Source organism: Medicago sativa, chromosome 1 (genome assembly GCF_051527215.1).
Source record: "Medicago sativa cultivar Bolivia chromosome 1, Bolivia_mono, whole genome shotgun sequence".
Classification (NCBI taxonomy): domain Eukaryota; kingdom Viridiplantae; phylum Streptophyta; class Magnoliopsida; order Fabales; family Fabaceae; genus Medicago; species Medicago sativa.
Genome location: NC_140749.1, coordinates 61,726,699 through 61,740,403, shown reverse-complemented (window position 1 = coordinate 61,740,403; position 13,705 = coordinate 61,726,699). Strand labels below are relative to the sequence as shown.

The following is a 13,705-nucleotide window of genomic DNA, read 5'->3' as shown; positions in this document are numbered from 1 at the left end:
AGTTATGTCTGCAAGACGGCGGTGTAATGCTATTCAGTCGATTCAGGTTCAAGGCGATTATGTCGAGGGCGTGACAAATATTAGAGAAGCTGTGTTTCACCATTTTTCTTCGCATTACAAGTCAGCTATAAAGGGGCGGCCAGGTGTGGAGGGATTGGCGTTTCGTAAAATGTCAATAGCGGAATCCAATTCTCTCATAAGGCCTTTCGGTGTCGAGGAGGTGAAGAACGCGATTTGGGATTTTGGTTTCAAAAGCCCGGGCCCGGATGGTATTAGTTTCGGATTCATCAAACAATTTTGGGACCTCTTGAAGGACGATTTTATGAGATTTTTTATCAGAGTTTCACCGTAATGGCAAGCTTACAAAAGGAATAAATTCTACATTTATTGCCCTCATCCCGAAGGTTGTGATTCCACAAAGATTGAACGACTTCCGCCCCATTTCTTTAGTGGGGAGCATGTACAAAGTGTTGGCCAAGGTTCTTGCAAATAGATTGTGTGACGTCATAAGTACTGTCATCTCTGACTCACAGTCTGCTTTTGTCAAAGGGAAGCAGATATTGGACGGTATTTTGATTGCTAATGAGGCTGTTGACGAAGCACGTCGTTACAACAAAGAATTGATTATGTTTAAGGTTGATTTTGAGAAAGCATATGATTCAGTGGATTTAAAATATCTAGACTCAGTCATGTATCAAATGAATTTTCCTACTCTTTGGAGAAAATGGATTAGGGAATGTGTAGGTTCAACAACAGCATCTGTATTAGTGAACGGGAGTCCAACTGAGGAATTCCCTATGGAACGGGAGCTTCGACAAGGAAATCATCTTTCCCCGTTTCTTTTTTTATTTGCAGCAGAAGGTCTAAATATTATGATGACATCTTTGGTGACGACGGGGCTGTTCCGTGGTTACAGTGTGGGACGCAATAATGAGGTCTCTGTTTCTCATCTTCAATTTGCTGACGACACTTTGTTACTTGGTGAAAAAAGCTGGGCTAATGTGCGATCTATGAGGGCACTATTGATTATTTTTGAACAAGCATCTGGTCTTAAGGTGAATTTTAATAAAAGCATGTTAACAGGAGTTAATGTTTCGACTTCCTGGTTAAATGAGGCTGCTATGGTGATGCAGTGCATTGTGGGATCGATACCTTTTACGTACTTGGGGCTGCCCATAGGGGGTGATGCAAGAAGAATTGAGTTTTGGAAACCTGTTGTGGATCGAATAATCACTAGACTGTCGAACTGGAAGTGTAAGTTTCTCTCCTTGGGTGGTCGCTTGGTTCTTCTGAAATTAGTCCTGTCATCTCTCCCGGTTTACTTTCTTTCCTTTTTCAAGGCCCCCGCAGATATAATTTCCTCTATTGAATCTTTATTTAATTTTTTTTTTTTGGGGGGGGGGGGGGTAGTGAGGATGTGAGGAAAATTTATTGGATTGATTGGGATTCTATTTGTGCTCCCAAGGAGGCAGGAGGTTTGAGGGTAAGGAGGTTAGGTGATTTTAATTTAGCCTTAGTAGGAAAGTGGTGTTGGCGGATGCTAATTGATAAGGAGGGGTTGTGGTACCGAGTCTTAAGGGCTAGGTACGGGGAGGAGGGGGGTCGGTTAAAGGAGGGAGGAAGGCAGAGTTCGGTGTGGTGGCGGATGCTCACTGTGGTCCGCAATGGTGTAGGGATGGGGGTAGGCGGATGGTTTGACGAAAACGTTCGTAAGGTGGTAGGTGGAGGTAGTAGTACTTTTTTCTGGACGAACAATTGGGTGGGTGGTGTGCCGTTGCGGGATAGATTCCCTAGGCTCTTCTCTTTAGCCGAAGATAGGTGGGCAACAGTGGTGGAGATGAAGGGTAGGGGGTGGACGGTTGGAGGTGGGGCGTGGGTGTGGAGGAGTCGTCTCTTGGCTTGGGAGGAGGAGAGTGTGTTGGAGTGTGCTGCTATTTTGCATAACATTATTTTGCAGGATAATATTTCTGACAGGTGGAGGTGGCTTATTGATCCGGTTAAAGGTTATACAGTCAAAGGCACCTATTATTATCTCACAACGACGGAGGCACATGCTGATAGGAATTTGCATGTCGATGTCTGGCATAAAAGAGTTCCGCTAAAGGTTTCTTTGTTTGCGTGGCGGCTGTTCCGTAATAGACTTCCAACTAAAGATAACTTGGTGCGGAGACATGTGCTTCATTCTACTGACAACGTATGCGTAGGTGGTTGTGGGTCACAAGAGACCGCCAATCACTTGCTCTTCGGTTGTCACACATTCAGTACCACTTGGTTCTACATTTTCCAATGGCTTGGTATTTCTTTTGTTGCTCCTTTAACAGCTCGTGAACATTTTTATCAGTTCGGGCACCTTTCGGGGTTACCGCGTTCGGTTTACTCGTTCTTACAACTAATCTGGTTAGCTTGTGTATGGACTATTTGGAAAGAGCGGAATTGCAGAATTTTTCAACAGAAGATTATGGATCCTCAGAGTATATCAGACAAAGTTAAAAGACTCTCTTTCTTTTGGCTGAAATCTAATATGCCCACTTTCGCCGTTAGTTACCATGACTGGTGGCGGCACCCTTTACCTTGTATGGGTGTTCTTCTGTAATCTTCTTATTTATTTTGTTGCCTTTTCCTTTTCATCTTGGTGTTGTTATTATTACCGCAGACTTGACTTTGTAACAGTTTCGGTGTTTCTTTACGGCACGCCTTGTGCGTTTTGAAACACCTTTGGTAAATATATTGTTCCATTTTGGCTTGTTCAAAAAAAAAAAAATTCAATCGCTTATCATTTTTCCTGAAGATGATTATTGTTGTTGATTTAGAAATAAAACAAATTGAGCGTATATATACAAAGAAATATATATATTTACCCAAAATAAAAACACAACAAACTAGGAGAGAAATTTGTCTAAAAAATTGTCACAAACATTTATACCATTTTTTATTTTTCCTGACAAAATAAAAACACAACAAACTATGAGAGAAATTTGTCTCAAAAATTGACACAAACATTTATACAATTTTTCATTTTTCCTGAAGATGATTATTGTTGTTGATTTAGAAATGAAATAAAACAAATTGAGCGTATTAAACTCTTACTTCATTCTTAAGCTTATGAAACCCTATTCCCAAGTCACACCTAAGCACCTATATAGCCACGATCATAACAAAACAAGGATTATGATGGAGGCATTGCATCAAGCTTGATACACCTCATAGGCACCAAATCCTCCCCAAACAATAATAAAACATCATCATCAAGGAGACTAATTGGTAATTAACCATATTAATCACCCTCTTGAATACTATTTACACTATTATCACCACCCTCTTCCCTTACAAGTTTTCTTCCGTCTTCAATCATCCTCTTCTCTGGTTTTCATCAATATCTTTTTTCTCTTTTTTCATTTTTTTTATCATCGATTTTTCATTTCTCTTATATAAACATCAATTCAATCGCTTATTATTTTTATTTTTCTCTCTCGCAGATGATGAATAAAAATTGTTAAAATCATCATAAAATTGTTTACTTTTTTGTTGCAACAGAAATTTGGTCTTCGACTTTCTCGAACAACGATTAAGAACTATAACTAGGTATTTCATCGGATAAAACCATTCAAATTGTTTTTGTTTTGTTCTACTTCATTTGATTGTGTTTGTTCTGTTTTTCACTGATCCTGTTTTTTTTTTTCTCATTGTGTTTTTTTGTTTGTTTTTGTTTCTATTATGGTTGCTTTGTTCATTGATTGTGTTTGTACTGTGATGCAACCATACTGTTAAAGTCAAAGATGGAACCTTTTTGTTTGATTTGGTTATTTTGAGACTCAGGTTTATGTTTGTTCACTTTAAGTTGATTCAGTGTATGTTTGTTATCACTCTGAGTTTGACAGAATCACGGTGAGCCACCGTGATTTTGCAAAAATCTACACTTATTAGCTTTTGCAAAAACATGGTGATTGAGAGTGATTCTGACAAAATCTGCGTGATACCAAACATACACTTACTCTTTGGACCTTAATGTGATTTTCGTTGTGTTGGGTTAAAGGAGGCAGTGGTTTGCAATGTTATTATGATGATGTTATGAGAATGCATCATCATGAAAGTGGTTTGCAGCACTGTTACTTTTTTGGGAGAATTAAGGATTTTAATGACTAATTAACTGGGGTGATGTTGAAAATTATGAAAAATGTTTGCTTGTGTTGTTTATAATTTGACAAAAGTTTGATCATTAGAAAAGTTTGGTTGTTGTTCTGGATTGGAGTTATGAACTTTCCTTTTCATTTTCTTTCTTAAAAAGAACATAAACAATCAGTTTTTGGCTTGGAATTCTGACTTATTTGGTCTTTATATGGTTAGGAGTTATACTTTATTCATGAATATAAATTGACGAGATTTTGAACTACGCAGGGTTCGGTTTCCAATTGGGGAGTAGAAGCAATTAATGGGAAGTAGAGGTCAAAAGCGTCCAGAAATGGTAGATGAACTGCCTGCTGATAAGAGAGCGTGCAGTTCGTTAGATTTTAGACCTAGTTCTTCTACCGCCTCGGTTCAAACCGATGTAAGTTCAACACAGTCGGCAATGGAGCCCCATGATGACATGGATACTTCTTCGTCTGCTTCAAGCCATTCAGAGGAAGAGCCAGAGAAGGATTCAGCTGATGGATCATGTGATTCAGATGAAATGGAGCACTATCATAGCACTCTCCACGAATATCATAGACAGAGACTATCGAGTGATCATGGAAAATTTAAAACTATTATATCAAGCTTGAGTGGACAAACTGAACCTTCTGGTCAGTTGGCCGTACTCACTGAACTCTGCGAAGTTCTGTCATTTTGTACAGAGGGTTCAATCTCCAGCATGACTTCAGACTTGTTATCACCACTACTTGTAAAGCTTGCAAAACATGAGAGTAACCCAGAGATAATGTTGTTATCTATAAGGGCTATCACTTATATATGTGATCTGTATCCTCGATCAGCTGGTTTTCTTGTTCGTCATGATGCTGTTTCTGCTTTATGTCAAAGGTTACTAACTATTGAGTATCAAGACGTAGCCGACCAGGTAATTGGTACTTCCTTGTTTGTAAGATATGTTTTTCATTTTCTTCTGTTGCTTTTTTTTATAGTTTGTAAGTTGTAGCTATTGTTTTTATCCAGTGTCTTCAAGCATTGGAGAAAATATCGAGAGAACAACCACTTGCTTGCTTACAGGCAGGGGCAATTATGGCTGTTCTGAATTATATTGATTTCTTCTCAACAAGCATACAGGTAAGCATCTAATACAAAGGCATCGTCTTCATAAGTATTGACAGTTCATTTTTGGTTCAAAAATTTGAAATAAAAAATATTTTAAATCATTAGATTGGAGAATAGTTTTCTCATTTTACTAATGTATCTTTTCCCTCTCACAGCGAGTGGCTCTTTCTACTGTGGTCAACATATGCAAGAAGCTTCCCTCAGAAAGCCCCACACCTTTCATGGAGGCTGTGCCCATATTATGCAATCTTCTTCTATATGAGGATCGGCAGGTACCGATGATTGGACTGTAGATATTACACTTACGTATTTGTTGTGGGTTTGATTTCCTTTTTTTTGTATTCTTTACTGAAGTGCAAATGTATTTCCACAGCTTGTCGAAAACGTTGCTACCTGCTTAATCAAAATTGTTGATCGAGTTTCTCATTCCTCAGAAATGTCGGATGAACTTTGTAAGCATGGATTGATTCAACAGGTCACACATCTCTTAAGTGTAAATGGCCGAGCGACTCTATCCCAATTAATTTATAATGTAAGCAATTTTTTATATGCTATTTTCATATCCTATATTTCTCCTTTTTTATTTTTTATTTTTTTATTTTTTTTTATGTGCATGAACTTTGATGTTGTTATGAAATTATGAATCTATTATTTTGCTTGACAGGGTTTGATAGGATTACTTGTCAAACTTTCATCGGGATCAGTCGTAGCCTTCAGGACTTTGTATGAGTTAAATATAAGCATCACATTGAGAGATATATTGTCTGCATTTGACCTCTCACATGGTGTATCAACGTCTCAGCTTGTTGGTGGACACTGTAATCGGGTACGAAGCTTGGATTTGTTTCTGTTTTTGTCTTGTACTGGTGTGCAGCTATAGGGTTTGATAAGTTTCCTGTTTACGAGTTGGATTATATCGCTATAGTCATTTAGTTGTTGTAACTAGTTCAGTAATTGGCAATTTTTTAATATTGATTGTGATAATAATGCAAGACTATAGTTAAATGTTCATTTGTGAGTATCCCTATGTAGCCCCTAAAAGTATCCTTTATCTACACATTAACAGTAACTTGGTACTTTAAAACTCTCGTCATGATAGAGTATAGGGAGGGGTCTGATTCATTTTGAGTCTGTTGTAGGAAATCTTACCTTATTTTTTTTAAGAAGTTGATTCACACTTACTTTTTTGAAGTTGATTCACAACTCGAACATGGACTTCCTAGTCACATTGCAGTAAGAAAGAAATTTATGATAAAGAGAAATTTAGGTCTGATTGTCATTGGATATCTGAATTTTAGGAAATTTATGAAGTCTTTATGGTTCAGTGAAAAATGTATCTAGAAGGCTGCAATAAGGCACGTTGAAATATAATTCTTGTTTAATACAAGTGGTGGATTGCTTTATTCTGTTTCAAAATTATACCATTCAATTCTTTGAGTGTCTTTATCTAGCAGTGTCAGTCTGAAACCAGGCAAGGTTTTTCTTGTAATTGATTCTTGTTTGTGTGTTTTGTAAGATTTCTTGTATTGAGCAGTGTAAAAGGTTTTCTTATTGTTTGTTGACCTTCTAGGTATATGAAGTACTCAAATTGCTGAATGAACTTCTCCCTGGCCTGGAAAAAGATCCGAATAATCAACTAGCATTGGACAAAGAATCCTTCCTAGCTAATCATCCAGATCTCCTGCAGAAGCTTGGGATGGATGTGTTTCCCATGTTGATCCAGGTTAGTTAATTTTCTTCTAGTTAGCTCAATACTCTACCGTTTTTACTACAATTAAATACCTATCTCATCTTTGCACAGGTGTTTAATTCTGGTGCAAGTTTATCCGTTTGCCATGGATGTCTATTCGTCATGTACAAGTTTGTTTGTTTGACCAAATCTGGCATGCTTGTGGAGCTTCTTAAGAACGCCAATATTTCAAGGTGAAACGGGCTTTCTTATCCTTGGAGTTGCTATATTATTTATATTTTGTTTAAGGTATTGACTTTATCTGGTTAATGTGACAGTTTTTTGGCTGGAGTTTTCACTCGGAAGGATCATCATATGCTAATGTTAGCCTTACAGATAGCTGAGATAATCCTTCAAAATTTTTCTGATATTTTCTTGAAGTTATTTATAAAGGAGGGTGTCTTTTTTGCCATTGAGGCACTCTTAACACCAGAAAGATCATCAAAATTGGTGTACCCTAGTGGCGTTCAACTGTCGTTAGACTCTGGTCAAAGGTCTGCTTCTAGAGAGGTCCCCAAGTGCCTGTGTTACACTTTTTCAACTGCCCAATCTCCTACATCATCAGAAGCCAAAAAGTGCAAACTTGACAAAGACTCTGTTCATAACCTTGCAGAGCATATTAAAACAAAATACTTGGCACCGGAATTATATGATTCTGAGAAAGGATTGACTGATATTTTGAAGAATCTCAGAGCACTGTCTAATGATTTGTTGAGCATGTCGACTGACGCAGGTGCTCTTGCTGTGCATGAAGAGAAGATCAATAGGGTACTGGATCAAATTATGGACAAGCTTATTGGCAAGGAAGAAGTTTCTACTTTTGAATTTATTGAGAGTGGAGTTGCAAAAGCACTTCTTAATTATTTATCACTTGGCCAATATATGGGGGAAAACAAGGGGATGCATGGTGTTTTTGGTCATAATGCTGTGATAGAAAAACGATTTGAGGCTTTAGCTAGTATATGCTTACGTACTTTTCAGCCTCTCTCTGGCGACACACCCCTTTCTATATTAATCAGGAATCTGCTGAGCGCACTGACTTCATTGGAAGCTTTTCCTATTATTCTGAGCAACGTACAAAAAATGAGAAATTCGTTTGCTACCGTTCCTAATGGATGTGCCGTTCCTTACCCTTGCCTGAAAGTACGTTTTGTTAAGGAGGAGAAAGAAACTTGCTTGAGTGACTGTGCTGAGGATTTTTTTACTGTCGACCCTTTTTCTTCTTTGCACTCAATTGAAAGATATCTATGGCCAAAGGTTAGCGTAAAAAGTGCAGAGGATGAGAAATTATCATCTGGTCAAGTAGTGTTGCAACCTGAAAGTCCACCGCTTCAATTGCCATCAAATACAAGGTCCTGTGTAGATGAAGTTCCAGCAATCTCAGAACGTGCAGGCATGTCGACAGATCTATGTGAAACACAGGTAATATTTGTAACCACAGTCAGTGGTTTACTGAAGTGGCAGCCTATTTATGCATTTCCCCCTAGTAAATTTATCTTGTTCTTAGGGAATGAGGGGTTGTTTCTTAAATTAGTGTTTTGTTTTTAAAAAAATGAAGAATTTCAACTATACTGGTTCTGCAGGGGGAAGAGCCAAAGACATCACATCCTAGACCCGATCAAGCAGTCAATGTGAATGCTGGGGAATCATCTTCTTCAGGAATTCAGGTTTTAATCTTGTTACTGGTTAGGTTATAATGAAGAACATTGTTGCATGTTATTTGTGTCAAAGTATGTTTATAGTTATGTTACACTTGCATATATTTAAATTTTTTGTGTCTTATCTAACAGATTGCAGAACAAGAAATGCATTTTGTTGCAGAATCAGACTCAAAACTAGGAAAAGAGCATCCTGCATCTTGTAGCAACAAAGCTGCTGATAAACTTATTTTTTACCTTGAAGGACAACCTCTGGATCCTAAATTGACTCTATATCAGGCAATTCTTGGCCAAATAGTAAAACAAAATGATAGTGGTGTTAGTGCAAAATTGTGGAGTCATGTGCATACATTAACCTATAGAGCAGCTGTGAAACCTGAGGACATAATGCCTTCGGATTGTCATTCTTCATCTCAAGATTTTCCTCATGATAAAGTTTTAGCATTATATCAGCGGACACCTTTTTTATCAGACATGTTCTATAGTGAACTTGTTTCTGATTTGGAGAAGTCAAGTCCAACTTATGATATTCTGTTTCTTCTTAAAAGCTTGGAAGGTATGAACAGATTTATTTTTCATCTCATGTCACGCGAAAGAATGTGTGCTTTTGCTGAAGGTAAAGTTGATAATCTGGATAGCCTAAAAATAACAGTTCCTTCTGTCCAACTAAATGAGTTCGTGAGCAGTAAGTTGACAGAGAAGCTGGAGCAACAGATGAGGGACTCTATGGCAGTCTGCGTTGGCAGTATGCCTTTCTGGTGTAATCAGTTATTGGCTTCTTGTCCTTTCCTATTCAGCTTTGAAGCAAGATGCAAGTACTTCAAACTGGCAGCATTTGGTCAGCCACGAATGCCACCTCACAATAACTCTGAAACAGTAAGTGACAGGCGACTGGGCCATGGTGCATTGCCTCGAAAGAAGTTTTTAGTTTACCGCGACCGGATCTTGGAGTCCGCTGCACAAATGATGAAACTACATGCCAGTCATAAAGTGGTTCTTGAAGTGGAATATGATGAAGAAGTGGGCACTGGTCTTGGACCAACTTTGGAATTTTATACCTTGGTGTGTCAGGAGTTACAGAAGTCTGGTTCGGGCATGTGGAGAGAGGATGCTTCTTCATATACCATAAAGACAAACTTGCAGGCTGAGGAAACAGGAATCCATTCTCTTTATGGACTCTTTCCTCGTCCATGGTTGTCAACACAAGATACATCTGGTGGCATACAGTTCTCTGAAGTAACAAATAAATTTTTCCTTTTAGGTCAAGTTGTTGCTAAAGCACTTCAAGACGGAAGGGTCTTAGATCTCCACTTTTCTAAAGCCTTCTATAAACTTATTCTTGGAAAGGTAATTGATTTTGGGTGCAATTAATGAAACTTCATACGAGCTTGCAACTTGTAGTAAGATGGAAACTGACTTAACCTTTCTATTTGCTTATAACTTGTCTTTTTAGGAACTTTATCTTTACGACATACAGTCACTTGATCCTGAGCTTGGTAGGGTACTGCATGAGTTTCAAGCACTAGTTAACAGGAAATTTTGTTTGGAATCGGTCTGTGAAGGAAATTCTGAGTTGGAACAGGGACTAAGCTTTAGAGATTCCAGAATTGAGGATCTTTGTCTTGATTTTACTCTTCCTGGGTATCCTGATACTGTTCTTGCTTCAGGGTCTGATCACACCATGGTAAAATATTGCTTGATATTTTTGCTTTGCAATTTTTGTTCTAACCCTTTTGTTGTTGGAATATAAACTTAATATTTCATCCTGTTTGGTAGGTAAATATGAGAAACCTGGAGGATTATGTTTCACTTATTGTTGATGCAACTGTCAAGTCTGGAATTTCAAGACAGGTGGAAGCCTTCAAATCCGGCTTTAACCAGGTCTCTCACTTTGTCTTGATAATAGTTGGAATATTTTAACCATAACCTTTTTGGTTGTGTTATATTCACTGTCACTATAGAAGTTGAAGAGAATTGCATCTCACGAGAATAAAAAAGCCCCAAAAGTTGGGGTTTACATAATACATGATGAAAAAAAAAAATGAATATGGGCTTGAAACTAATTTCTATATATAAGAAGCTTTTTCAATCAATTGCATGGTCTGAAGGGCCACATCACATGAGGTCATGTGTTCAATTTGTGAACTAAATAAGTTTATAGAGAATATTAATTTAAGGGATTGTTTCATTCAAGGAAAAGTGTTCTGTTTAATTTCTTACTTTAACTAAGAATTACAAAAGTGCCGCTCAACTTCCAACCTTGTTTTCCTTTGTTCTCTGTGTATGCAATGTTTTATACAGAAAACATTGAAAATAAATTGTTATTTTCATTATTGCTTGTATTAATACTTTAAAACAAATAATAAAGTGAAAACAAAATGAACGCTTTTGCAATTATTAATGAAAACAGAAATGAAAAATATCTTCTCAAACCGAACAGTTACTTTGTTTGGGAGTTTGGAGGGGAGGGGAGGGAGGGTTTTGGAAAAAAGGAAGGAGCGAGTGGAAGAAATAGAAGACATTGGGAGGAGAGGGCTATGGAGGTTCACAATACAAAATCCCCCTTGTTTGGGGGAACTAAAAAATTGTATTGGGGGTTTTTGGAGGGTTCTATGTTGTGATAATACTCTTAAAATCTAAAATATATTAAATCAATAAACATTAGTTTATTATTCTCTAAAAAAATGTTCTTTCAAAAAAAGCCCTCCCTTCCCCTCCCCTTCAAACTCCCAAACAAAGCCTTAAAATCTCAACAAGTTTCAGAGCCGGATCGGAAAGAAAGAAAATAGAAGCATTATTGGAAGAAAAAAAAATTCATTTAATAAGAAGTTAGTTGATTATTTTAGGGAAATGCTAACTTGTTAAAAAGCTAAAGATGGAATTATTTTCTTGGAAATTGTGTATTTAATGTTGTATAGTTTTAAACATTTATATTTTCAAAACAAAATTTATTTCTTATTTCCTTTTTTAGTTCCTTAACTTGTGCCCTTAGGGCATAAGTTAGTATGAGCCATTATTTTATGATCATTTTGAAATACCGTGCAGTAATAAAGCCTTACTGGTACACTGGTATTTAATTTTCTTTGTTTGGCAGTTATGCTCCAGCCTAACATTTGTTTCTTTTACTTTTTTGTCATGAAAAGGTTAATTATTTTCTGTAACCTTTTTTGTCATTTTCGCCCACTGGAATAATTTGACTTAATAGAAGGATAAAAATCCACAAGTCCTAGTTACATCTTACCGTTATCTGTGCTGTCTGGTGTTGTTTGGGTTTTTCATTCTGTGGTCTTATTTATAATTTGGGATCTGCAATCAGCTGTTATGGTTTTTAGGACCATTACCGGTTTTATAATTTCTGCCTATGTTCCTAGGGTCATTACACACAGGTGTTAAAGTTTATTGCTTATCTTTGTGCTCTTGTTTTCATTACGCTTTTAAATGCTAAAATATATTGATAGTTAGAACTGGGATCCTGCACTGGAACTTGGGGAAAAATGGGATATGCGAGAAGTTTGTTTAATATACTGTCAGAACTAGGTTTTGTGTCTTGACTGCCGAAGTCATTTCTTGTTTATATATATATGACCGCTCATGAATTTCTTATCTATCTTCGTTGGGATTCTCATTATATATATATTTTTTTTTTTAAAACTTGCAGGTTTTTCCCATTGAACATCTTCAGATTTTCTACGAAGAAGAACTTGAGCGTATACTTTGCGGAGAGAACGATTCTTGGGCGGTATGTATAATTTATTTTAATCAATTTGTATATATGTCCTTTTCTATTAGAGCGGAATGAAACTTTTTGTTTAAAAAAAGGTTTGATTATAGTAATGCCTTGTTAGCAGATCAATGAGCTCGCAGATCACATTAAGTTCGACCATGGTTACACAGCTAGCAGTCCTCCCATTGTTAATGTAAGGATACATGTAGTTTTAGATATTGTTTTGATCTTATGTTCAGAATCCTTTTTTTTTTTTTTTGGACTGAATTTCTGTCATCAACAACTCAGTTGTTGGAAATTATCCGAGAGTTTGACCATGGCCAACGACGAGCATTCCTCCAGTTCGTGACCGGCACACCTCGGCTTCCTCCAGGAGGATTGGCATCTCTCAATCCGAAGTTGACTATTGTCCGAAAGGTGTACAGATTTTACTGATACACTCTATTTTTCACCATGGTTTTTACACGTAACATGTCCTTTTTCTTTGTAACATCTTATATTCTTGCGTGTTCAACAGCATTGTAGCAACCAAGCAGACACAGACCTACCTAGTGTGATGACTTGTGCAAATTACCTTAAGCTACCTCCGTATTCGTCAAAAGTACCGCATCAGTCTTCTCTGCTTCAAACTTTTAAATACTAAAAACACTTTTTTTTTTTTTTTGAAAAAGATCTAAATATTCTGACACTTAATTGAATTTCAGGAGAAGATGAAAGAGAAGCTCTTGTATGCCATAACAGAGGGTCAAGGATCTTTCCACCTATCATGACTTCATTCTCTTGATTGGATCAGCTTATTTGGATTTTGAAGGTGTAATTATTAGGGTGATTGGTAGCAATGTAGATAAAGGTATTTAACTAGTTGCTAGCAGTGCTGGTCACAGCAAGTTGCTTTCTTGGGGACAAAGCTTTCTGTCTTCACTGACTACAATTGTTGGGGGGTGTATATAGCCTGCTGATAGTTAGCTGTTTTTTGGATTCTGTCCTCTGTATAGAAACGGAGGGCAATTTAAGTAGTCATGCTTTTTGATATTTTTTGTACAGTATTTAGTATTGGGACCTTAATGATTAATAGCCATTTACCTGCTAGCGTTGTTCCCTTTGGTACATCTGCTGTTACTTTATTATCTATGATATTATTTTCGATTTGATGAAATTTCATTCTACTTTTTTTACTGAAGTATTTATGCATCGTGACTGCAGTATAAACACTTGAGAATGATGTATTTATGCATTGTGACTGCAGTATAAAACACTTGATAATAATGTTTTTGAAAGCTTGAGTTCTACCTTTTGTAGTCTTGGTTAATGGAAATTATGATGCCAGCTAATGAAGATGTTGGGATA

General features: G+C 37.0%; 2 protein-coding genes across 5 annotated transcripts; both read left to right on the top strand.

The window, feature by feature from the left end:
- Nucleotides 1–4: 4 nt before the first annotated feature.
- LOC146956114 (uncharacterized) lies at nucleotides 5–2,593 on the top strand. Its single transcript, XM_085749041.1, has 3 exons — nucleotides 5–269; nucleotides 340–1,283; nucleotides 1,466–2,593. The coding sequence occupies exons 1-3, from the start codon at nucleotides 5–7 to the stop codon at nucleotides 2,591–2,593; spliced, it is 2,337 nt and encodes a 778-aa protein (XP_085605167.1).
- A 575-nt stretch (nucleotides 2,594–3,168) lies between these two features.
- UPL4 (ubiquitin-protein ligase 4) lies at nucleotides 3,169–13,514 on the top strand. Of its 4 annotated transcripts, none has more exons than XM_085726721.1 (19): nucleotides 3,169–3,261; nucleotides 3,477–3,582; nucleotides 4,396–5,053; nucleotides 5,149–5,259; nucleotides 5,403–5,519; nucleotides 5,621–5,779; nucleotides 5,912–6,073; nucleotides 6,818–6,970; nucleotides 7,049–7,170; nucleotides 7,255–8,398; nucleotides 8,560–8,643; nucleotides 8,767–9,981; nucleotides 10,088–10,318; nucleotides 10,411–10,515; nucleotides 12,293–12,373; nucleotides 12,483–12,551; nucleotides 12,647–12,775; nucleotides 12,876–12,959; nucleotides 13,063–13,514. In XM_085726721.1, the coding sequence occupies exons 3-19, from the start codon at nucleotides 4,430–4,432 to the stop codon at nucleotides 13,126–13,128; spliced, it is 4,656 nt and encodes a 1,551-aa protein (XP_085582847.1). In that variant the 5' UTR covers nucleotides 3,169–3,261; nucleotides 3,477–3,582; nucleotides 4,396–4,429; the 3' UTR covers nucleotides 13,129–13,514. The 4 variants fall into 4 exon arrangements, with proteins under 4 accessions (XP_085582847.1, XP_085582841.1, XP_085582836.1 ...); XM_085726715.1 differs by having other exon boundaries at nucleotides 3,169–3,363; XM_085726710.1 differs by lacking the exon at nucleotides 3,477–3,582.
- The last annotated feature ends 191 nt before the right edge of the window (nucleotides 13,515–13,705 follow it).